The 24687-nt window shown below is 50.9% G+C and overlaps 1 protein-coding gene across 4 annotated transcripts in view; it reads right to left on the minus strand.

Annotated features, from left to right (window-relative positions):
- Positions 1-24687, minus strand: part of Acsl6 (acyl-CoA synthetase long chain family member 6) — a 63545-nt gene that overhangs the window by 36676 nt on the left and 2182 nt on the right. For 3 of the 4 annotated variants that reach the window (XM_041664309.1, XM_041664307.1, XM_041664306.1), the window contains exons 2-9: positions 10638-10858; positions 7410-7524; positions 6763-6827; positions 5677-5778; positions 5218-5317; positions 4386-4564; positions 3324-3356; positions 1739-1790 (exon numbers count right to left, since the gene is read on the minus strand). In XM_041664309.1, the coding sequence (XP_041520243.1) occupies positions 1739-1790; positions 3324-3356; positions 4386-4564; positions 5218-5317; positions 5677-5778; positions 6763-6827; positions 7410-7524; positions 10638-10832 (841 nt within the window). In that variant the 5' untranslated portion in view covers positions 10833-10858. Of the gene's footprint in view, positions 1-1738; positions 1791-3323; positions 3357-4385; positions 4565-5217; positions 5318-5676; positions 5779-6762; positions 6828-7409; positions 7525-10637; positions 10859-15946; positions 16147-24687 lie in introns of those variants that run through there. The other variant, XM_041664308.1, reaches the window with a different exon arrangement.

Raw genomic sequence — 24687 nt, forward strand, 5'->3', positions numbered from 1 at the left:
AGCAACATAAGCCTGAGGGGCACTTTAAAAATTCTGGGTTGGCTCTGGAGAGCGGGGGCTGTGTTACTTTTCTAAATGATTTAGTAAAATAAAGTTTGTTTGTTTGTTTGTTTTTTCGAGACAGGGTTTCTCTGTAGTTTTAGAGCCTGTCCTGGAACTAGCTCTTGTAGACCAGGATGGCCTCGAACTCACAGAGATCCGCCTGCCTCTGCCTCCTGGTATTAAAGTGCTGGGATTAAAGGCATGTGCCATCACCGCCCAGCCGTAAAAGTTTTAAAAAACAATCTTTAAACCTGTTTGAGTTAAAGGCCAAGAATCCACCCCCATCCCATAGCTGATAAAGTCATACCCATCATGATCTACTGCCATGCATAATCCATTGATGTGGCTGGTCCTGGGTCTCTCAAATGCTGTGTAAGCTGTTCCTTTGAAAAGTTCAGGGATCCCAGGTCACTGCCCACTGACAACTATCATCAGGCTGGTCAACCCTTGGTCTTGAAGTGATTGCTGGGAACTTCTTGTCCATTCAAGGTGAAGCAAGTAACTTCCTGTGATAGTTTGAATGAATGCCTCCTATAGTCTCAGGCATTTCAATGCTTGTTCCCCACCTGTGGCACCGTTTGGGTGGCTGGGGAGGCACGGCCTTGCTGGAGGAAGTATGCCCCTGGGAGTAGGCTTTGAGAGTTTAAAGACTCATGCCATCTCTAGTTTGCTTTCCCTGCTTCTTGCTTGCAGTTTGAGGTGTGAGTTTCCAGACCTCAGCATCCAGCTCCAGTCCACCATGTCTGCCGCCTGTTGCCATGTTGTCCAACTCCACCATCATGGAGTATAACCCTTTGGAGCCACAAGCCTCAATGAGCCCTTGCTTCTGTATGTTGCCTCGGTCATGGTGTTTTATCAGTGCCACAGGAAGTAACCAGGACATTTCCTCTGTCATCAGATGAGGAGGCAGCAATGAGATGGGTGCTGGGAGAACGGATGGAAGCGCAGGATGCTGGTCCCGGTGTCTCTCGGAGCGGATTTGCTCTCAAGCCTGCTAGCCTCACAGACTGTGCTGAGGGGCATAGTGAAAGCTGGGACAGGGCTCTGTAGACTGTAAAGTGCTGGATCTGTCCCTTCTCCAGGAAGCATTTCCAGATTATTCTTGCTGGTATACCCCTTGCTCAGCACCAGACACAGTCATTTCTGCTCATGCCTTCTTCCTGACAATCTTGCCCATGGTTGTCCTTGTACATCCCACCCCCATCTTAATTGACACCTTTAACCACCTCCTCCCAGGTGAGGACATGGGGACAGTGACAGCAGAGGGCTTAAGTGGTTGACTTGGTTCTCTATCCAGTGGTAGAGATGGGGTTTTAAGCCCATACTCCTCCCCTGGTCTCTGACACAAAGGCCAGGCAGAAGCAGAAAACAGAGGGGAGAACTATTTCTCATAAGAAATGACTCCACGAGCAGAGGACACTCTCCAGCTTTTGATCCAGCTGCCTAGACTCCTTTGTCTCAGATGTAGAAGGTGCTGAGTCCCCTCATTGCCTGTCTACATCTGGCCAGCCCTGCCTTGCCCAGCATGGCTAACGGCAGAAGCAGAAGGCAGCCAACAACAGTAACTGAGCAGGACCAGGACCAGGATGAGACTCAGTCCACACCACAGAGAGCACGAGAGACCCCCAAAGTCTCCTTCCAGGCAGCCGGGAGCAGAGACAAGCACTCACGACCGAGGGTCTGGGCCTCTGCTTACCTGTTGTGCCGCTGGTGAAGCACACAATGGAGAGGTCATCAGGACGTGGGGGCTGCGGGAAAGAGAAGAGATGGGTATTGGGGAGAACCAGTGGGACCCCTTTACCACCCAGGCCCACGCATGTACTACAGTGAGTGATGTGCTGGGCATGTTACACACTTCTGTGTGCTACCGTGGGAAAGATGGGCAGGCAAGCTCCCAAGAACGAGGAAAGAAATATAGTACGTGGACACCCGCTTGTCCTACCAACCTCATTCCTGGTCCCATTTTCCCTACCCCAGCCTGAGCAGAGTACTGCATGGGGTTGGGCTGCTGAAGCCAAAGACCCTTCCTTTCTAGTAGGCCTGGCTTGCTGTTTAGCTGTTTAAAGCACCCCAAGCTCTGCATCAGGCCCTGGCTGAAGGGGCCCATGGTCCTGGGCCACTAGGAGGAGTCGACCTAGTCCATGGGCATGCAGGGAACAGCTTTCTAAAGAGGTAGCCTGTGAAGTGATGGGTAAAAGCGAGGGGGCTTCGGGGAGGGGACCTGTCTGGGCACAGAAGCTGTGGTGCTGGACACGGGGCATGCTCAAGACTCATGCAGCACTTCTTGGAGGCAGAGTCTGGCACAACAGAGATGTAAAAGGACCCAGGATTATACATGGAGGGCTCTAGGAAGTAGAGCTATGACTTGCTCTGCTCATCAGAGGTGGCAAGGGAGTGAGAAAGACTGAGCAGGGGGAGGCCTAGAAACCAGAGTCCTTGTGAGAAACCTGAGCTTCTCCCTTCAATGCCCAGTTCAGAAGGCAGAGATGGTCATTACTACCTGACCTTTGGTGGGACCACATAGGATGGCACTCAGAAAAGTTCAAAGAATAAAAATGAACAAAGAAAACTCCAGAGTGGTGGCTCATGCTTGTTATCTCAGCGCTTGGAGGCAGAGACCATGAAACTGAAGGGGTTTCCTGGCTGGCCAGCCTTGCCCACTTGGCAAGGTCCAGGCCTGTTGAGAGGCCCTGTCTTAAAGAACAGTGCCTGAGGAAAATTAGTTGAGGCTGATGTTGGGCCTCCACATACCCTCACATACACCTGTATAAACACCTGTATACATATAAACACGAATATGCACACACACACGCACGCACGCACGCACGCACGCATACACAGACGCACGCACGCACGCACGCATACACACACGCACACACACAGATGATGCCAACGGCTCCTGGGCCATGAGGTTCACTTCTAGATCTTGAATGCTTCTATCCATCTTATGCTCTGTAGGCTTCATAACATTCAAGGGAGATAAAGGAAAACAAGACCTCCCTATGAAAACGTTACAAGAGCGCCAAGGGTGGCAGGGACTGGATGTCCTTTTGTCTCTCTCCCGACATCTGATTCCTGTCCTCAGTCCTCTCCTGGGCTCTCAACCCGCAGCAGTGTTGGGCAGCGGGGTAAGCACTGCTGGGCTGCTCACAGGAGCTGCTTATTGACATGGAGGTAGGTACTCCTTGGCCTCTCTCTCCAGCCCTGTTCAGCGAGGGCTCCAAGAGAACCTGTCTTACTCATTATCTTGCTCACCAATGCCTGCTGGGAGATTAGCTTACCACGGGGGCATGGAGATTCTCTTGGCCACAGTCCTGAAAAAAGAAAATACTATTTTTAAAATGTTCGAAAGTGATTAAAAAATTCAAAAAGTCAAGATCACTCACCACAGTAGGCCTTGCTCTTACGCCAAGCCCAGGGCTTAGGATCCCTGCCTGGACATGGACTGCGGTGACAAAGGCCACTTTAGCGGTCCTTCCTCATACATATTCTAGCCTGAGGCTCCTGGGAAAAAGGGAGGATGCTGAGGGGTCGCAGACCTGCCCCATATGCTACAGACAAAGAGTCTGTTACTCAGGAGAAGCCAGGCACCATACATATATCACTTAGTTTTGGACATATTGGGAAATGTACACAAGAGAATGGCTGAATGACTGAGGTTTCTGGATGATCAGTCAGTGCTGGGGGTGGGGCAGTGAGGAGGTAAGGAGAGGGGCTGCCAGTGCAGGTGTGGCTAATGTCACAAAGGCTTACAAGTGCACAGGGTCATGGGGGCAGGGAAGGACAGACAGAGGCATGAGGACATCTGGGGGGTTTTGAGGGTGTGCCCCTCTTACAGCATGGTAGAGGTTAACAGTTACGGAGCAAACCTGAGGTCCAGGAGGCCAGGAGGCCTTGCATCAGTCTATTAACCTATTCATTGCCACCACGCTGATGCCTCTGGGGTGGCCATGTACAGAAAATTTATTCCATGGACTGCTGAGTGGGTCTGGTTCCTATTGACGAGAACCTTCCCAGGTTCCTGGACCACAAGTTTACACCTTCTACAAGTGAGAAAGCTCTAGATGCCATGTGAGTGCCCCTCCTGCTGGAGCCATCATCCAGCTCTTGGTGCCTGGGGCCACTGGTTGGGCCCGCCTCAGAGTCAATCTAGAGGGTGTCTATAAACACTGATTCCGGGTCTCCCTCCCCTAGTCCTTGCAAAGTCTGCCTTGTCGTGCCATTGATGCACCTGAAGGGCCCAAAACAGACACCGTAAGGCATGAGAGGGGTGGGTGGGCCAATGCTGTGATTGGCAGCCAGCCAGCTCTAACCCAGCAAACATCCTAGATGCGGATTCTCACCTCTATGGCCTGCATAGATTTGATGTCCACCCCACACTTCTGCCCTCTCTCTTTCAGGGCATCCTCAAATGGTTCCATGAGGATGATCAGCTTGAGCCCCGGAGTCTCCTTCTTCTCCACATGCTCCAGCAGAAGTACGGCCTTCTGAGGTTTATCCACAATCACCGTGCAGATGTCCGCTGCAGAGGCCAAAGGGGAGAGTCAGGCTGAGCAGGTGCAGGCTGGGACTGAGGAGGCCGCAACAGGCCACTATACCAGCCTGTGTGTAAATGAATGTGTACAACAGGCCGTGAGGGTCGTGCATCACGTGTACCATTAGTGCTACGAAGAGTCAAGGGCAAAGGCTTTTAGGCAAAAGCATTCTGCAGCAGATAGGCCAGTTTTCCTCCAGACAGTCCCCCATGAGTCCAGCTCTGTCTGGGATATTTACCACCATGCCAAGCTGTAGTAACATCACATGGCCACAGTCTCTTAGACGGTCTGTCATGGCACCACAGACCTATGAGAGGAGGCTTCAGGACAGTTTAGATCAGGAGAACAAGTCAGGGGCCATCATGTAAGTCCCCTAGTTTTTTTGTTTTGTTTTGTTTTTGAATTGTGGGCTGGTCCCCAACTGGCTATGCAACAGAGGATGGCTTTGAACTTCTGACCCTCCTCCTCCAGCTTTCCAAGTGCTGGGATCTCAGTCAGACATTTTCCATGGTATCTGGCTAAGACCTTAGTGTTTCCTGAGAACTGAGGTAAAATGAACGCCTAACAATCATTACGACTTAAGAGGTTGGAGGATGAGGGCTAGTTGCTTATTCAGGAGGGAATGAGAGTGGGGGCTCACCTGTATTGATGATGTAGCGAATAGCCCCTGGACCCAGTGTGTCATAGAGGGGGACTACCACCATGGAATATGTGTAGCAGGCCAGCTCTGCAATGATCCACTATAGAAATGCAAAGTTCGGGTTGGGGGAAAGAGATAAGTCCAGTAAGTCAGTGTGTGCTGAGGCTAGCCCAAAGACCTCTAGACCATGCTTGCTATGCTAGTATGCAACCTCCAGATTTCATGTCCAAACAGCCCAAGTCCACTGCCTGACCCTGCCTAGGCCTCTTTATCATGACTTTTCCTCCCCGGTGGCTCCAAGTACAATGTGGATGGAGCCTGGGAGCTGGGGATGTAGGTGGTAGTGCCATGGCCCTAGGTCTCCATTCTTTGTCAGACCCCAGGCCCTACCAAGAGTGGAAACAGGATTTCAGTTCCCTAGTCTACTGATGCCTCTGAAAGCAGTCAGACCACACTCACCTCTGGACGATTCTGTGCGAAAACACCAATGAACTGCTCCGTGCCCACTTTACAGTCATGCTGGAGAAGTCCTGACCCCAGAAATTCAGCTCTGTTGGCCACCTGCACACAGATGGGTGTGGGTGGGGTCGGGATGGAGAAATGAGGAGGTTTCAATGGGGCTTGTCCACACAGCTTTCCCACATCTGTCTGAGCTTCTGGGCTCCCCACTCAGGCATGCAGAAAGCCTCTAGAGGCTAAGGAGAGGAATTAGGTGGGAACACTGGGGGGAAACAGTAAAAAGTGATCCTTCTGGCTTGTCAATATTCCATTGCAGATGTGGGAGAGGCTCATGAAGCCTACCTGTCCCCTGGGGATGCCCAACGTCAATGGCTGGGGATAGGGTGGGGTCATATTCTTCAGTGGTGTAGACACTGATAAGTTGCTCCTGTTCCTATAACTAACCCCCTACTCATTCCCATGTAAGCAAGCCTACTGAAACTCAGTGGGTTACAAAAACCAGACAGACAAGAGGGTAGGAGCAGGACTTGTCAGGAAGGAGTTCAAGGAGGAGGTGATGGGAGGCAAAAGGAACTCAGATACATTATATACATCATGACACCATCAAAGAATTTAAAATAATTGTGAGAATAAAAGAGCAAGGCTCTTGCAGACATTATGTATCAGGCTTCAAATGGGCACAATTTTTAGTGGAATAGACTTCTCCAAAGATTTTGAATAAGAAGACTTTAATATCACACACGTATTTGTAGATTTTATTTTGTTTATTTTACTTTTATGGCTTCATTTAATTTTTTTACCACATTCAAAAGATTTCCTTTTACCACAGATAACACCTGAACTGACTGTCACTATGTATGTTTTCTAAGCAGTTTTCTCATACCTACCTGTTCAGATAAACCAGACACTGAATTCACACTGTTCTATCTTCATATTATATTCTATAATATATATATCTTTTCAATGTAAAGACTAATTTTAAGAAATGTGGCTCCTGGGACCTGCTGGCTACACCTAGGCTTCCCCTAACCCAACAGGGTACCATGCCTGCAGGGCTGGACAGGTGGGGCCTGTGCTCTCACTCACCTCCTGGTAGGAAAGCCACTGGTAAGGCTGCTTTGGCTTCCGGAAGCCAAGACAGGGCCCATTCCCTGCAGAGAGACAAGTGGCCTTGTGTCAGGGGGAGAACAGGTGGACTCAGCTGCCCCCATCCAGCAAGCGCAAGGTGGAAATCCCATGCTGTGGGAGCCTCTGGGTCCAGGAGACTTTCCTTGAGCGGTTTGTCTCATCTGCTTGTGGCCCAAGAAGATCATGAGAATGCAAGAACAGCTTTTCCCTGGGGATCTGGGGGGATGTGGGTGGGATAGCATGGTAGCCAGCTCCTACTGTGATTTATGTGATAGTTCCAATGGGAGAACTAAGAGGGTACTTACTCTTGGGGAGGCCAGTGGGGGGAGGGAGCAGGATAGCCTTCTATGACCGTCTCCCTTTGACTCATACCCTGGGACTATTGAGGCGTCTCAGGGGTACAGGTTTCAAGCCATGGTTGACAGTATTACAGTAGACTCCCTAGGGGCTGCCCATAGGGGTGTACAGAGTAGGCCCCACTTCAGGCAGTCAGCTGCCTCTCTAAGTGGTGGAAAGACTCTCTGCTGACCTGGGCATTACTGTGTCCCTAGTAGCATGCTAGAAGCCTGTTCAATGCCTGATACAAGTCTCCAAACACTCCTCACCTGAGATACTAAGCCCACGGCGGAACACCTGGTACATGGTCCGGGCATCGTCATAGTAGTGGGTGAGCAGCTGCGTGCTCCCTCCAATCACAGATCGCCGGGCTCCACCACTGTCCTAGAAGTCAGACACACCAGACAAGTTGAGGTGAGCAGGGACATCAGGAATAGGCCCTGGCGTGAACATAGCTTGGATGCATTCCTGGTTCACATAGTTGAGACTTGAAAGTGCTCATATTCGTGGCCTGTTCAAGCAGAGAGCATACACACCCAGTCTGTATGCATATACGTACAACATAACTAGTTACTACATACAGGCCCAGTTTAACAGAGTCTCACATATATACACTCCTAAAGAAGCACACAGCCTTTGTATACCAGATTAGTGTACACAGAATGTCCACAATTATCAGGAACTCTTAAGATTTGGTTCCATAATAGAATGGAGTCCGTTATCACTTAGATATAGGATCAACCTGCCAAGGTACCCTGCGCCCAGCAGCCATTGCTATGCCCTAGGTCAGCTGTGTATAGCCTTGAGCTAAGAAGGTTGGCATCCATCGCTAGCATGCTAGCACGGATTCCTGAGGAGAGTGCTCTAAGGTACTTTCCCAGGACTGAAGCCTAAGAGTGCGTGAAAGAACACACCAGGCAGCAAGATCCTGGGCCCTCAGCCATGCTGATCCAGAGAGGGACAAAGCAAAGGCCCTCTGTACTGGGGCCAGGGACAAGAGTTAGGTGTTGGTGCCTTCCTCCTACCCAGGGCCCCCAAGCCCCGAGTTCTTCTGTGCCACAGCTCTGCCTGATCTCTCAGTGCTATTTGGGTTATCCTGGGATGGCCCAGAGCCGGCCAGTTCTTGGAACATTGAGTCTGGAGAAAAAATTAGCGTCGCAGAACAAACAGCCAAATGCAAAACCACAGGCAGCTCTCAGCTGTTTGGAGTGGAAAGTTCTTCTTGGCCAGTATTGCCTGGGAAAGACTGACCTGGGAAGTTAGGGGTACATGCAATCAGACCCACTTGATACCTGGGCATCAGAGGTGACACTGCAAGAGACTGTGCCAGGGACTGGGGGAGGGGGCGGTGCTTGTGTTTTGGGCAGGGACACCTGGCTGGAGTTTAATGGATGCAGAGGGGTTGGCCAGGCAGAATGTACAGCAGGCGGTAGCAAGCACACACTCACGGCACAGGAGCACAGGGTGCTGAGGAACTGTGGGTAATCTATGGGACTCTAGATGGATTAAGGTGAGAACGGTCTAGAGAGGGCCGCAAACCCAGGAGTGGGGGATGAGGGCATTAGCCAACCAGAGACAGGTTTTAAGACAGGGAAGTAAAATGGTCTGAATTTTGTGTGTTCCAAGAAGTACCAGAGTGCTTGCTTCTCTTACCTCATTTCTTGCCCCTGTCACCACTCATATGTTCCTGATGGACAGGGACAGAGAACCCTTCTCTGAAAGGGTGGCACCCTGCCCTTTCAGTGGGATCTGCACGGTCACCCGTTCTATAGGTTTGCAGACTGAACTGCAGTCATCCCTTCCACCATGCTGAGGCCCACCAGGTCACTATCACCCAACCCAGGAGCCCCGAGCTGTCTCCTCCTCCCTGCTCGGCAGCCACCACCCTTCTACAGCACAAACAAGCTGCATCTCTCTACTGAAAGTCCCCAATAATTCCACGATGTTCAGCTACTCCTGACAGTTTCTCTGCACCACCCCATCAGCTCACTGGCCCTCTTTTGAGTACCCAGTTTACAAAGGAGGACTCAGTGACATGCTGGGTCCCAACCAAGAACTACATAGCTTAGGAAGGCACTGCCAGGCCTCCTGCCTAGGATTTCTGTTCTCCCTTCTCATCACCATCCTGCGGGCCTTTTCCAGACCATCTCCAGCTGCTCAGCACCAAACACAAACCACCACCTCCCAATGCCACACTCTTTCAAGCATACCTGGGCTTTCACACACATCAGTCCTTCCACTAGGAAGATAGCCCAAGAATCCAGATCCCTGTTAGACAAGGATCCGTGCCCTTCCCAGCTGGTGAAACATTGCCAGGCTGGTGGTCACTGACATGTATGATCAAGTGAGGTTCACAAGCATGTGTAGCATGAGCTCATTTAAAACTGGGGAGCTGGGTGTGGTGATGCACACCTGTAATCCTAGCACTGGGGGAAGCAGAGGCAGGAGGATTAGGGGTTTGAGGCTAGTCCAGGTTACATGAGACCATGTCTAGAGAAAAGCAAGCAAGCAAGCAACAAACCAACCACAAAAGCTAGGTGTGGGGAACTCTCTCCGTTTGCTCCTGGCTGGGACAGAACTGTTCACAGAACCGAAAGTTCAGAAGCAGGAGGCAGAAGTTTCTCAGCATGTGGCCTTTCGTTTCTTATGAATTATATGAGCATACTATTCATGGGAATGCACACTAAAGGTTAGAACACAGGCAGAATTAAAAGAAAAATCAATCAATCAAACAAACAAAAACAAACAAACAAACAAAAAGGGCTGGAGAGATGGCTCAGTGGTTGTTCTTCCAAAGGACCTGGATTCAATTCCCAGTTCTCACATGGCAGCTCACAACTGTTTGTAACAACAGTTCCAGGGGATCTGGTGCCCTCACACAGACATTCATGCAGGCAAAACACCAATGCATATAAAAATAAATAAATCTTTAAAAAATAAAAAGACAAACAACAAAATCCATAAGTTTGGAGAAGCATATCTCATCAGTCCCTTGTCGGCAAGTCAGTGAATCTTCTTCCCTGCTGCTAGCCTCCTTGTGAGCCTAGGTTCTGTGATGAGGCACGGTCCTGGGATGAGCTCAGCTCTGTTTCCTGTCAGCCAGGACTGGAGTCAGGAACTTGAAGTAAATTTACCCCACAGTCTCTGAGGACCGCTTAGCCCGTGGTTGACCAGGCTCTGCCTATGGTCCATACAATTAATGGAGCAGAGGGAAATGCTCAAGTATTAAACTGATGGGAAGAGGAAAATAAAAAAGGCTAAGATACAAAGGACTCAAAGTGCTAGATGGGTCTAGTCGTGCCAGCACCTCTTTTGATGTTGCGGGGGTTTGAGGACCACCTTGCTGGAGACCTTGCCCAAGGCTGCTGCATAACATGCTGGCTGGTTACCAGGGGACACTAGTAGTCTTTGGGCCACTTGGGGTCAAACGAGTTCCAGGTTTGGCTTCTACCATCTGGAGCTACTTTGAATGATGGGCCAGTTCCCGCTCTGCTCACCTCCACTTCTTCGGACTGCATCAGGAGGTTGCATGGCGGTTGCAAGGCCTTTGGCCGGTGAGCGAGCCAGTAGGCGAGGATGGCTGCCAGAGCACCCATACTCACGAGGGTGGTGGCTGAGAGGCTGCGGAAAAATTGGCCCAAGTCCCCTAGCTCGGGCAGCCGCAGGATCCTCAGGATCTCCTGGGTCTGCATCTTCTCCAGAAGTGAGAGGACAATCTCTGTAGGAAATAAGAGACAGATGAGGGAGGCAGGCCGTGGAGGGGTCCTAGTAGATGGGTCGGGCCCTGGGGTAGTCAGATATGCAGTCTCCTAATGCAACCCAGATCAGTCCAGAACAGCCCAGAAGCTGGACACCTGCAGACTCTTTTTCATTGAGAGACTAGAGCCCTCAGTACTTTTATCTAACGGCCTGGCATCTGGCCAGTTTTCTTGGGAACCACATGCCTAGGCCTGGGACCATGACTAACAGCTGTTTCCACATCTTCCAGGGGCCAGTATGCACTGGCAGTTATGGGCATGGAGTCTCTCAGGCCTCAGGGTCTTTTGTTACCCTGGCCACAGATCTTTGCTTATGTTTGCTCCTAGGAGATGGAGAAGACGGGCAAACCTCAGAAGCACTCATAACTATGTAGAAGATGAGTGGGGCAGAGGGATGCAGGCTCTACCTGATCCACCTCCGAGCTCTCAGCCCTAGGCTTTGCTTCTGAAGGGGAGAGAGAAGGGGACGTTGGTAGAGCCCATGGACTAGCCCAGATAGATACCTCCAGGCTTCATGACTGGAAGACAATGACCTATATGACTATATGACTGCATCACCAAACACAGGATACCAAGAGGCATAGTGGTCCCATCCTTGACTGGATACAGTTCATGGAGCAGAGGAAATGTTTAAGTATGAAACCGATGGGAAGAAGAACATAAACAAGGCTGAGAAGGAAAGACTGAAGTGCTAGATGGGTCTAGTGGCCCAGCACCTCCTCTGATGCTGCAGGTGGTGGTTAGGGTGCACCTCCACCCTCTGCAGTTCAAGGGAACACAGCAAACCTCTCAGGAAGACACAGAAGATGCCCTGAAGGCGAGAATGGCATCTCCCAGAGATCTCATGTGTCCTCCTGTTAGCTGTTGGGTAATGGCACATTGGCAGAGCAGGTGCAGGTTGCTGGGTTCTGCACCTTGCTCAGGACTAACAGGGGACAGAGGAATTGTTCAGGTTTCAGGTGCTGCTATCCACACTCGGACCCCTTAGCACCACTACCCAGTAAGACCTGGAGCTAGAAACTCCTGGGATATGCATAGGCCTGCCATCCCAGTGATCACAGGACAGGCTCTGGACCGCCCCGCAGCTTCCTCAGGCTGTCTCCTCAGGCCCTTGACATCATGGAGGCAGTGGGTATGGTTTTTCTTCTTGGGAAACAAAAATGAATGTCAACAGTGGTGACTCCGGAGGCAAGGGATAGGAGCCAAACAACTGCTTGACCTTTGAGAGAGGAGGAGGAAGGAGCTTAAATTCCAGTAAATAGTATTTGTGTTAAACTATAACATGGCATGAGGTCAGCAATAGGCAAAAAGTCACTGTAGACAGAGGAAAGGAAGCTTTTCAGTTCAAGTTTCTAGTTCATCTATAAACTACACATGGTTAAGCATACCCAACCTTTCTGAACCTCTACTTCCCCATCTTTGAAATGGGCACAGCACCACTGGGCATGGCATAGTCACAGACCTATAGACAGATGTGCTTGTCAGATGGAGGTGGCTCAGCCTTGGAAAGAGAGGCAGAGACAGGTCTGACGCAGGTGGCCCAAACAGAGGCAGTTTTGCCCAGGCTCAGTGCTTCCATGGAGCATACTTTTGTAGATATAGTGCAGGCTCTCTGATGAAAGGGACACTCACCAATCTCCAGGTATGGGCGTTCCTAGGGAGCTGTGAAAGTGGACCCCTAGTTGGGCAAGGGCATCGTCCCGGATCTGTGGAGCTTGAAGCCCAAACTCATCGGCAATCATTTTGGTGTTTAAATGTATGTGAGTGCTTTGCCTACATGGATATCTATGCACCATGTACTTGCCCAGTGCCCATGCAGGTCAGAAGAAAGCATCAGATCTCTCTGACACCAGAGTAATAGACAGTTGTGAGCCACCATGTAGGTGCTAGAAATTGAGTCTGGGCCTCCAGAAGAGCAGAGAATGTTCTTAATTGTGGCGCCATCTCTCCAGCTCCCACCAGCAGACTTAAGTGATGAAGACATTCCAGAGGAAACTCTCTCTCTCTCTCTCTCTCTCTCTCTCTCTCTCTCTCTCTCTCACACACACACACACACACACACACTGCCGTGTTCTTGTCATCAGAGTGGAGGCACTGCTATGAACCACAGTGCCTTCACCAAGCAAAGTCTCTCTAGGGAGGGCGGGCTCTGGGCAGATGGCCAGCTGGCCTTCTCTTCTCAGGACATCCACTTACCTAAAGTGTAGATGGGAAGACTCATCAGACCTACCAGATGAGTGACTCACTACTAGACGCCTCCACCAGCTCTTGAGGTGGGCGCTGAGCCGAGGACTGTTTCCTTTAGTGAAATGGACTGACTCCGTGGGCCCCTAGCCAGCCCTCAAGGACTCCACTGTATGTTTTAAAACACTATTAAAAAGGCTGAAAGAGGCCGGGCGGTGGTGGTGCACGCCTTTAATCCCAGCACTTGGGAGGCAGAGGCAGGTGGATCTCTGTGAGTTCGAGACCAGCCTGGTCTACAAGAGCTAGTTCCAGGACAGGCTCCAAAGCCACAGAGAAACCCTGTCTCGAAAAAAAAAAAAAGGCTGAAAGAATATCTTGAGACCACCAATCCCTGGCTCTTGGCAGTTGCTCACAGACAGACCTCAGACTGTAGCATAAACTAGGCATTTGGGAGAGGGGACAGAGCACGGTATGGAATGGCCAGGTCACCCATTCACCCTCCCACCCATGTATCCCGCAGCCTCCACATGGCCTCTGCTCTCAGAGTTGCAGGGCAGACATGAGGGAGTGGGCAGTGTTGTACAGTATGGCCTAGGCTGTGATCAGACACAAGAAGGCAGAGGAGGTGCCTGACTCAGCTATGACAAGGCAGAGCCGGCTGCTGGCAGGAAGTAGCACAGTTGTGGAGGTTGAAGGGTGGAGAGAAAAGGGTGTCCCAGGCCGAGAGAAGCTAGAGAGTGCCTGGGATGCATGGGGAACCCAGTACTCTATTCGGTAATCCAGCCTTTGAGCCCCTGAACCCTGTACAAAGGTCACTATCACAAGCCTGTGAGGACGGTCTCTGAGCTTCAGGAGGGGACTTGTCTAGACCTCCTGAACTTCTGATTTTTAGAAAACCTGTCCTCTACACCACACAGTGTGGTCCTCACTGTGGCCCCTACACTCACTGTAAGGAAGTGGAACACAAGACTATTTCTGCAAGTCAGGGACACAGTGTGCACCCCCTTATCTGATGTGGCCACCGCACTCCTGCCAATGCAGACTCATTCCCACAAGTCTCCTCTCCTTTGGAGTACTGTTGAACACCTAGAAAAATCCAGTTCTAGTGGTGGGAACATGAAGAGCCACCAGAATCTGAACATGGAATCAGTCTGTGGGTCCAGTCATATGCTCTTCATCTTACACAAACCACAAGTCTCCTCCCATCTGGTGCAGTGAAGGGAGTTAGATGAAGGACAGCCCACAGATCCTCAGGCGGCTGTCCACCTAAGGAGCCAACTATAGCGGCCACAGTTCCTTTGACCCCAAGTCTGGCCTGCATCCCTCCTTGGCAACGAGCATGTTTCATTTCTCCAGCTTTACCTTCTCAGTCAGAGGTGCTCACTTTCACTCTGAGGCTCCCTTCAGAGCTGGGAGACACTGCAGGGCAGGGCTGTGAGTCCAGGTCCTCTGAGGACACTGACTTCAGAGCCAGTGTGCGCCACCAAGCCCTTGGCATGTGGGAGGGGAGAGCAGAGACTAGTTCTGGGAGGCTTGTCGTCTCTGGTTATTTTACACGGCCTTGGCCTTCTCTGACCTCCTCTTACCTGGGGTGGTCCCTGAGGTCCAAGCCCAGCTGCCTCTTCCCATGCCCCAGGAGGCTTTTCTGATTGCAGCAGCTATGGTGGGTGGGGGTTTACAGACAACACCCCAGGGACCATTGGTGCTGCCGTTGCCAAGCAAGCTGCTGTGGGTGTTTATAACTGAGGACCCAACCCTCAGCAGAAACTCGCTTTGTCCCAAGCTTTTCCCTCCAACACGGATCCTTTTGGAATACCTAGTGGTGGCTCATGCTGGAGACCCTGAGACTTCCCCCAACCAGCTCACCCTGGAGAGTGGGTGGCACAACAAGCCTACCTTCCTTGTGAAAAAAGGGTGGGAGAGGACGGAACAAAGGGATTCATGATGGGATACACATTGACTCCAAGGTGATAAAGTAGAAAGCTCAGAGCACAGACCCTGAAGAAACGGCCCTGGGAGAGTCAGCTCTGAGAGACCCCTCTGCTGTTGCAGCCTCCAACCCTGGCACTCCGCGCCTTCCTAGGCTACCTTGATGCTTCAGCGTGGAACCATTACCCCTGTCACGCTCCCAAACCTCTCCATTCCCCCATCCTAGAGCCCCAGGCTAATCACTACCCAAAGCAGCCCAGATTCCCAGGCTAGCCTCTTCAACCATCTCTTTTCTCTAACCTGTGCTTACACTTACACTGAAGTTAACTTCCTGTCACACAGATGTGACTCTGTCATGCCACTGTTCAAAAACTTCATCTGGTTCCCTACTGTCTCAGGACCCAAAGTCCGACCGCAGCAAGTTGGCCCTAAAGATGTCCACATTTCTCTGAATCTTCTCTTGAATTTCCTTAGAATCACCCTTACTTTTTCTCAGCATCAGTACAGCCTGGTCCAGTAGGATCCTGGACCTTTGCAAACCTCTGAGGCCTTTAGTAATAAACGGCAACCCGAACCAAGCCATGAAATCACCAAAGAACCACCTCACCTCCCATTATAGAGCTCAAATGGCAACCTCACCAGGCCCCAGGGTGCAGCCCTCTAGTCAACAAGCTGGGGACAGAGTCAGAAGGTGGATTCCAGTGCTGGACTGACCAGACTCAAATCCTGACTTAGATTCTTGATGTGGCCATGAGCAAGTCACCAACCCCCTCAGGGTCTCTTCTCACATAAGGCCATGGGCAGGGAGTAGGTGCCAGGCACACGGTAAAGGAAGTACTCGGTGGAGAGCAGCTAACTGGATCCATTTCTTCATGACTTTGCCAGCCAACGGGGCTCAAACACAACTTGCAAAAGACGCTACATTCACATCCTACCTTTCCAGCAGGCTCCGGGCACTGAGCAGGTGTTGTGCTGGTCCTGCTAGAACCAGCCTCCCTTTCTAAGGCCTGTGGAGCCCAGGGAAAGAGGTTACCACATCTTGATCAAGTACAAAAGTTGCGAAGGACCTGCCCCTGGGGACAGCTGATGGCAACAGCCGCTTGCCCTGAGAAGCTGGGTGGTAGTGGAGGCATTAACTGTGGGAACAGTGGCTCCCTAGCGGCTGTGGGCGCAGAGCAGCTCTGTGAGGAGCTGTTGGCCCCTCAAGGCCCCCACTGGCCCCCCTTCATCTGTACATGGGGCGGTGCTAGCTCAGGCCAGCTCAAAGCCAAGCAACTCTGCCTTAACCCTCTCTCTGCCAGTTTGCCAGGGCCTCAGCCCATGCCCTTCCACCTTCCCTGACCCCACATTGTCTTCAGTCTGGGAGGGGAGTTGGTTGTGAGTTCTCAGAGGACAAAGCCTTCTTACATACACGCGCATACACACATACACACTTATGAATACACACACACCTGGGACATCTATTGGGAGTCAGGGAACTTGGCCTCAATTCAGCCAATCTGCTGAATTTCACTTCTTTAGTGGGTCTTCTACTTTACTTTTTAAAAAAATTACATTTTCTCAGTGTGTGTGTGTGTGTGTGTGTGTATGTGTGTGTGCGCGCGTGCAAGTATGTTTACAAGAGTCCCACAGTATGCAATTTGCCCTCCTATAGTAATTCTTGGGAAAGCTTAAGGGGTGGGAAATCAAGTGGTCATAACCAGAGTTCTGGTGGGTGGAAAGTGCAGGCGGCAGGGGCATGAAGCTGAGGGAGCAGGTCTGCTCCAGGAAGAGGGACCCAATTGCCAGGGCAAGAAAAGCTCCTGTCTCACCAGCACATCTGAATAACCCCAACATACAGTGCCAGACAGCAGACTCTGGGAGGCCGAGCAACTCTCCCGTCTACACAGGGATCCACGCTCAAGTCTGTATGACAGAGGGGCTTCTCTTCATCTTCCTCTTGGGTTTTAATTAGATTCACGGAGCCATAGATGACTGAGCCAAGGCCCTTCCCAACTCTGGCACTACCAGGAGAGGCAGCTCCTGTGTCCCTTGTGAGATAGGGTTGCTGTGTTACCAAGTAGCTCACTCCCGAGCTCTCTGGGGAGCCTGATTATAGCTCTCTCCTAAGGGTGATTAAAGCACCTTACATGAAAGGTCCAACTGAGGTTTACTGCGGCGAGCCACTTCCCTGGCTACCCCAACTCACCGTGACCGTGCCTCCATCGCCTGCCTTCACCAGCCTTCACGGCCATCCTCAAGACAGCATCTCTCGAAATTTTCACTCAGGCCAAACCCCTGCCAGAGACCATGATCGTAGACTTGTATGATCAGACCGGGAAGCTAGGCTCAGACTGCACTTCCAGAGACTCAGAAACAGAAGCAGCCTTGAGATCAGCATAGCAAACAGAAACACAGTGTCTTTTTACAGGCGCCTAGATAAGCCTTGCCCTCACTGTAAGTCAAGTTCAGCGAATTCCCAGGCCAGAGGGATAGAAACAGTAAAGGCGGTGGCACCTTTGGGGATATCTACATGGCAGAATAAACAGATGGCTGTGATGGACGAAGGGTTTGTGGACAAACCGAAGCTCCAATAGCCCTTCTTCCACATTGCACTCTGGGACAGTAGGCAGAAGTCCAGGGATACTGGTGAGGGCCATGATCACCATGCAGGCAGAGGGACACTCCTGGCCAGGTCTCATTGTGTAGGAAGGCAAGTCCTTGGCGGCACCATGATCCTTTCCCTTATAGATAAGTCCACAGTAGGACTGCTAATGCCTGGGTCTCGGGGCCACGGATCCATTCCACTGCCAGCCAAGACTGGGGGACGCATCATAAGTGCTGCAAGTTTAAGCTCAGTGAAGGACACATCTGGTCTCCTGGCAGAAACACATGCTCAAGAGCCCAACTGCAGATGGCCAAGGCACAGATGGGACAGCCTTCTCTAGCTAGGACCATGCTCCTTGAGGTAGAAAGGGTCCTGGCAAGACACACTTGGGGTTACTAAGGCGGAAGGGAGAAACTAAAGAGGGGCTTGCTTGCCTGCTTGTCATTTAAGGACACTGCTGTTCTCTTGGGGACACCTGCTCAGAAAGAAATGCCAGATACATGTCCTTAAGAGAAGGATGGGGCTGCGGGGTGGGGCATAGAGGACAGCTGGGCTGAGGCGGAGTGACACGGTGGATTGGTTTGTCACAGGAAGAGCCTATAAAGTGTAGGCACCTGACAAGATCCCTCAGTGCGGGGAAGGAGGCAAAAGACTGGCTGTACCAAGGACCAGAACACAAAGCTGAGGCTGGCTATTTACTGAAGAACATAAGAGATCACAGCTGGTACTGTATGCCTCATGCCTTCCAAGGCACAGCTTGTGGGTCACCTGACCACCATCCAGGACCCTGAGGCCTGGGGATACAAAAGTGTCCCAGGCAAATTGTGTCTCTCTGTCTTTGCCATGAGTGCTGCTCCTGTAGCCTGGAACCCATATTGTTCCTTTACCCACAATTCCACATACATGTGTGTGTGTGTATACACCTTACACATTAAGCAATGACTCAGTCTTTCCTCAGGCTCAAGGTTTTTCTGACAAAGATAAATTGCTATACTTTCTGGCTCTCGTGGGAATAAATAAAAGGAAATTTTCTCCATTGCAGCAGAAGGCAATGCTGATCAATGGAAACCGGCTCCCTTCTGCATCAGCATGCTGGAGCTCAGGGCTGGTTAACACTTGCAGTCCTGGCCCCGTAGCAGTGAAGGCCCACAGGGTTAACTTGGAACTCCAGCACTGGGTCCTTGGCTGAGCCAGGGACTGGGAACTCAGGCTTCCTTTTCAAGGGCAGGATGAATGGGGGAATATGCAAATAGCCGCCCTGCCTTCCAAGCTGCAGGGGAGGGCCTGCTGCTGGCTGGCCAGCTTCACTCCTCTCTGGGCCCATCACATGAAAGGGTTTGCACTCCTGCGGCTGGCTCCTGCAGCCAGGTCAGGCTGGGGGCTGTTCTCACCAGAAAACAAAAATCTCTTTCAGACCCAGGCAAAGTGAGGCCCCAGGCGGCCCAGGGAATGTTGCTGGAGGCTGTTCCATGCTGACCTGCTGAGGGTACCCATCCCTGAATCCTGACTTCCCCATTTAAAAAAAAAAAGTTCAGCACCTTTGGAAAGGGCACTAGAAACTTCTGTGGCCACTGAGGAAAGAAAGCATGAGGGTGAGTGAAGGTCAGGACAGCAGAGAGGATCACCCCTTCTGAAGTTCTGTTGATTCTTTGCCTTTTGTAAAAACAAGGGTTTCTGTTGGTTTGGTTGGTTGGGTTGGTTTGGTGCTGGACAACTCCTGTGGTGTTCAAGGTGAATGTCGAGGGAGGAACAGAAGGCCACATATCCCCCACCTGGTGCCCATGCTGCTTCTCCTGAGGCAGGGTAGAAAGGCAGGGAAATTTTGGGGGAATGAGGAGAGGCAGGAACCTCCTGACTCTGGATATAGTTGGAAACAACAACATAAGCGTGATTTCCAACACAACCAGCAACTGCTTAAGACTCCTTTCTTTCCCAGCTGTAAACCTGCCATTTTCTGGGAATTTCACCAGAAACTCCATTTACATGGAAAGGACATGTATTAAAGCCCCTGTGCACCCCCAGCGGTGCCTGGTTTCAGCTGATCAGAGTGTAACTTCCTCCAGGACATGTCAGAGCCATCTCGTTTATCAAAAGAGAGAAAAGCAAATGGGGCGAAAGCCTTCTTAGCAACCTGTCGAGTTATACCTTGACAGCAATGGTATGTCTAGGTGGGGTAGACAGTGCACCCTGACTCTTCTCTGAGAAGCTGGAGGCCATGCCTTCAGGTGTGTCTCCCTTTCTGAGCACATCCCTTTCTCTTAACCCTTCTGCTTATGCCTATGCTAAAGTATCTTTAGTAAGCCTCAACCATGCACCATAAACTGGCTAGTCCTGAAATTCTTTCCTGTACACAAGCCAGGCATCCTGGTTTGATGCAAGTGGGGGGGGGTGTCTCTAAAAGGAGGGAACTCCTCAGGCAGATGAGGGTGACAATGGGTCATTGTCTCTCTGACCCCTCACCTCTGACATTCTGACACCCCAGGGCCACCAAGATCTGTCCATCAACCACAGAGTAAATCTTGAGCCCCACAAGCACCCATGTGAGGTTCAGAATCCTCTCAGGAATCAGTGACACAGCATCATCTAGTCTGAGAGGACATCCAGGGTAAGGCCACTTAACGGCTCATTCTGGAGCCACACAAGAGGCGAGAGATGTTACATGGAACTTCCACAATCCAAGGCATAGGACCTCGTTGGCATTGCAGCCTTAAGAAAAGGCCCTCCCTTGGGAGGACCACTTGCCGCCAGCTGTCTCTAGTTGTCCTACTTTTGATTGTGGTCACACAGCATACTTATGAAGCTAAGATGTGCCTCCATGAAGGAGAATCAAGAGGCAGAGGGAAAGGAGGCGAGAGGTCACTGTGGGCCTAGAAAATGGGAATTTCACAAGTCACACCTATCCTGTTGTCTGGGCTACAGCAAGGATGCCAGGAACACATATACCCAGATCCTCAACTAGTCTGCTGGCCAAGGAAAGGACTGCTGTCCCCAGACATGGCCAGGCTAAGAAGATGGCAAAGTGGCAGCTGAGTAGGGGTGAGTTAAAGGTGTGCCCCAGAAAACCATATCCTATCCACTGAGAGGTACAGCCCCCACCACCACCACCACCATGGAAACTCTGCCTACTAAGCAGGGTGCTAAAGTAGCAGAGCTTCATTCATGTAGCCCCAGCTCTGGAAACTGAGTAGAGGGGAGGCTACTTCTGAAGCCAAGGTGGTCTCTGCCACCCTGAACAGATCCTACCTGATACCCGCCTCCCTCCATGTTGGTAAGTATCTTTCTCCCATTGGCCTGAGAACATCCTGTCCAGCCTCTAGCCACTCCCCTATCTGATCTCACTGGCTGGTCCACACCCTACCTTGCCACTCTTTCTGTGTCTTGGCTCTGACCATCCTGCCATAGAGCCTCTGGCTGACCTTGGTGTTCAGTTTCTGGTTGATCTCAATGCTGATTGGCCTTTCTGCTCATGCCTCAGAACTTACTGACAGTATTCACACTAGGTCTGAGAGCAGAACTAGGGCAGAAATAGGTGGGCAGGTAGATCTCACAGGGCGTCAAGGGCCCAACAGTCCAATACTAGAGGGAGAAATAGTGCTGATAATGAGCCCGTTCCACTCGTTCTTTCCAGATCCATCTGCATAGTGGGACAGAGTTCTGGGAGTGAGTTAATGTGGTGTGTCTCAGAGTTGCCCATTCAACCAAGGGTTGCCTTCTTTCTCCCTTCCGCCTCTCCCAGTGGTCACCAATCACTAGGTTGATTCCTGCTCCAAGGGATTTGCTTATCCCAGGATCTGGAAACTGAGATTCTGATTGTTACTGCTCTAAAACTATAAGAGGCAGTCAGCTTGGAACGCAGACCAGACTGGACAGGGCACAAGCCAGGAGCCAGCCACTCCCAACCTTCCACAGATGCCCTCCAGCTGAATGCTTAGTCTAGGGCAGGGAGAGGAATGACATTTCTGGGAAGAGCAGGTGGGTAGGGTCAGGTGGGACTAATTGAAATGAAATGATTTGGGATCTGAAATTATTGATTAGACCTTCCAATAGATAGGGGAGTTCAGTTCAGAATTTCTGTCCCAACATGTGTCCCCTCTTCTCACTTCTATCTCTCATAGACCCCAAGTCTCCCATGAGTATGGGGAATATTTGGCTATGGCCACATCTGATAGGTGAGTGAGTGACAGGAAGCCATCGGCAGGCAGTCTAAGGACACCATCCAGGCCCAAGCAGCATCTTTCTACAGTACTCCTTCCCCTAAAAATCTGAGGTAGGTCCAGTGGATAGTGAATGAGAACTCTGCCCTGTCTTCAAGGTAAGGGGCTAAGACTGTCATACCAGGTTATCAACAAGGGCAAGGACCTTGACTGGGGCTCTTTCTCAGCTATGCTGGATTATGTACCCAGAGCTGCCTGTCTACAAAGAGACTAGACCTTGGAGTCCAAGAAAGCAAGAGCCCCCAGAGAAATCTTCCTTCTCCAAAGCCATCCATTCCGCAGTTGTGGGTGATACCCCACCAATCCCCCCATCCATCCATCCATCCATCCATCCATCCATCTATACATCCATCTATTCATTCATTCACACATCCATCCACTCATCCATCCATCCATCCATCCATCCATCCATCCATGCATCTACCCATTATTCCTCTCTCCCTTCTGGAGACCCTAAGCATCCCAACCTTGACAATATCAATGACCAAGAATTTGTCCCTGCAACTGGAGAGTTCTCTCAGCTATGCTGGGCAGAGCAGTCAGCATTCATTCCAGTTTTTTGTTGTTGTTGTTTGTTTGTTTTTCTAAGAGACAATCTCACGTACCCCGGGTTGACTTGGAACTTACTATGTAGTCAAAGCTATCCTTGAACTCCTGGCCCGCTTGCGTCTGCAGCCTCAAGTGCTGAGATTATAGGCATGAGCCACCACACTCAGCTTTTACTTCGGACACTCCCATTGCCAATCTTTCCTCTTGCCTTGAATGCCTTTTCTTTTTCTTCTTCATTTCTGCTTGCTCCCCTCTGGGAAGCAAGTCTGAGAATACTTTCTGACCCTCAGCTTGTACCAGTTGTCTTCCTACTTAAATATCTTGGAGTCTCAGAGCTGCATGGGGTAAGCGGTGATAACAGCAGCACAGCATTGTGGGAAGGTTGAAGGGACGCTTGCAGAATCATAGAAACGTGGTGATTGACATACAGTGTGTGCAGGGCGAAACAGAAATGCAGACAATATGTTTACACCCCTCCCCGCTTAATTCAAGGAATTTCTAAGTGCTTACTGTGTGCCTGGTGCTAGGTAGATAAACAGCACACCTTCTACCGTAGAAAAGTGTATGGAACAGCCCCCGAGTTCTATCACTGAGCCAGGTTCAGCTTCAGGAAGGTCAAACTAAGAGCCCTTAGAATCACAAACCCCCAGAAAATCACCCGAGAGCAGGATGGCAGGTTATGCTGCCCCCTGGTGTCAGCAAGTTCTTGCTCATGTGCAACCTTAAAATTCCCTTGCAGGCTGTGGGCAGCTAAATGATCAGAATCTTCCTGCAAGGCAAAGGATTGGGTGCAAATTCAAACTTTCCTCCTTTGGGAGGCATGCCCCAAATACCTAATTTTCCAGGAGCTCCACCATCAGCTCCAATTCTTAGCTGCCTTTTTGGACTTCCTTTGATAGCCCCAGACTTCAAGCCAGTCATTTCCCTAGTGGACTCTGGAGTTGGGGTGGGCTCTGATGTGGCTGAGCTGAGCCAGCTGGTGCATGTTTGCACCTGTTTGGGCAGATGCCTCTCACTTCAGCCTCGTATAGCCATGCCTTACTCAATAGAGCCAGGTCTATGTCCTCAGAACAGGGATCAGGGCTGGAGACTCATCTCTGTCTCTTTATGGAGCCCAGTCCCAGTGCAGGCCAACCCGGGATGCAACTATTCTGCTAACATAACAGTCCTGCACAACACTCCTGGCCTCCAGTCTTTTCCTCTTGACTCAGCCTGGCCACTGTGTCTAAGCAGAGGGCTCTTCTGTGCCCCCCGACAAAACCCTCTTCTCCATGTTCCAACAACCCAGTTCCCAAGGCAGAAGACCCTGAAGACTCAGCCCTGAAGGCTCACATGGTTCTCTCTGCATAACTCTGACAGCTCTGACTTCCTTCACCCGGCACTTGGCCTACCTTTGTCTGACAAACGCCCTGCGTCCCCGCAGAAACCCATAAAGATGTCACTGGTGGGTCAGGTCTGAGGTTAAACAGGTTGGACCTTGTATAAGAGTACAGGGCTACATCAGCCTGAAGGGAGGGGTGCCTTTTAGAAATGAATCCATCAGGAGTGGCCCCTCTTTACAGTCTGCACGCAGTGTCATAGATATGGGCAGGAGTCCCAACCCGCTGATTCCATTGTGCTTGGGTGTGTGGAGGGCACAGTTCTTATCAGACTGAGCACCTGATTCACGCTAGATCCACATCATTGTCTCTTTGTTTACAACTCAACATTCAGGTGAGATCTAAAATGGCCAAGTACTGTGCAGCTCAGAGGCGTGGCTGCTGTCTTCCGGGATGCTCTTTCCTCTGTCTTTCCCTGAGAACTCTTGAGGTCAACTTTTGCCAGATCAAGCCTTGCTTCCTTTGGGGTACAATAAGTCACATAAAGCACATAAAGAGTGACATTGATTCAGGAGTGCCCTCCTGTTTGATCGAGCGGCAGGAATATGGTAACTACACTGGGATCCTGCACTACAGAGTAGAATTCATCCTTGGGTGAGAGAGAGAGAGAGAGAGAGAGAGAGAGAGAGAGAGAGAGAGAGAATGCATGTATGTGTTAGTATGCATTTCTCATGTCTTTCCACCCAGAGAAAGCCTGGGATCCAGTCCCACAGAGGGCAGACACATGCTCTATAAAGCCCAATTCATCGGGAGCATAGCATACAAGGAAAACCCTAAGTCATACTCATCCTTCTAGCAAACAGAGCAGCTGGGCCTAAGTGGAAGCAGCTGCCACCCATCCCAGGAAAAGCTCTGCTTGACTCTCCAAGGCCCTTGTAGAGCCCCTCAGTGAAGCAGATCCCCTTTTCTCATTCAAGGAGGCATGACAGAAGGCCAGCCTGTCTCAG

This window comes from Microtus oregoni, unplaced genomic scaffold (assembly GCF_018167655.1).
Source record: "Microtus oregoni isolate MIOR12 unplaced genomic scaffold, Mior012 000015F_ref0000493, whole genome shotgun sequence".
NCBI classification, from domain to species: domain Eukaryota; kingdom Metazoa; phylum Chordata; class Mammalia; order Rodentia; family Cricetidae; genus Microtus; species Microtus oregoni.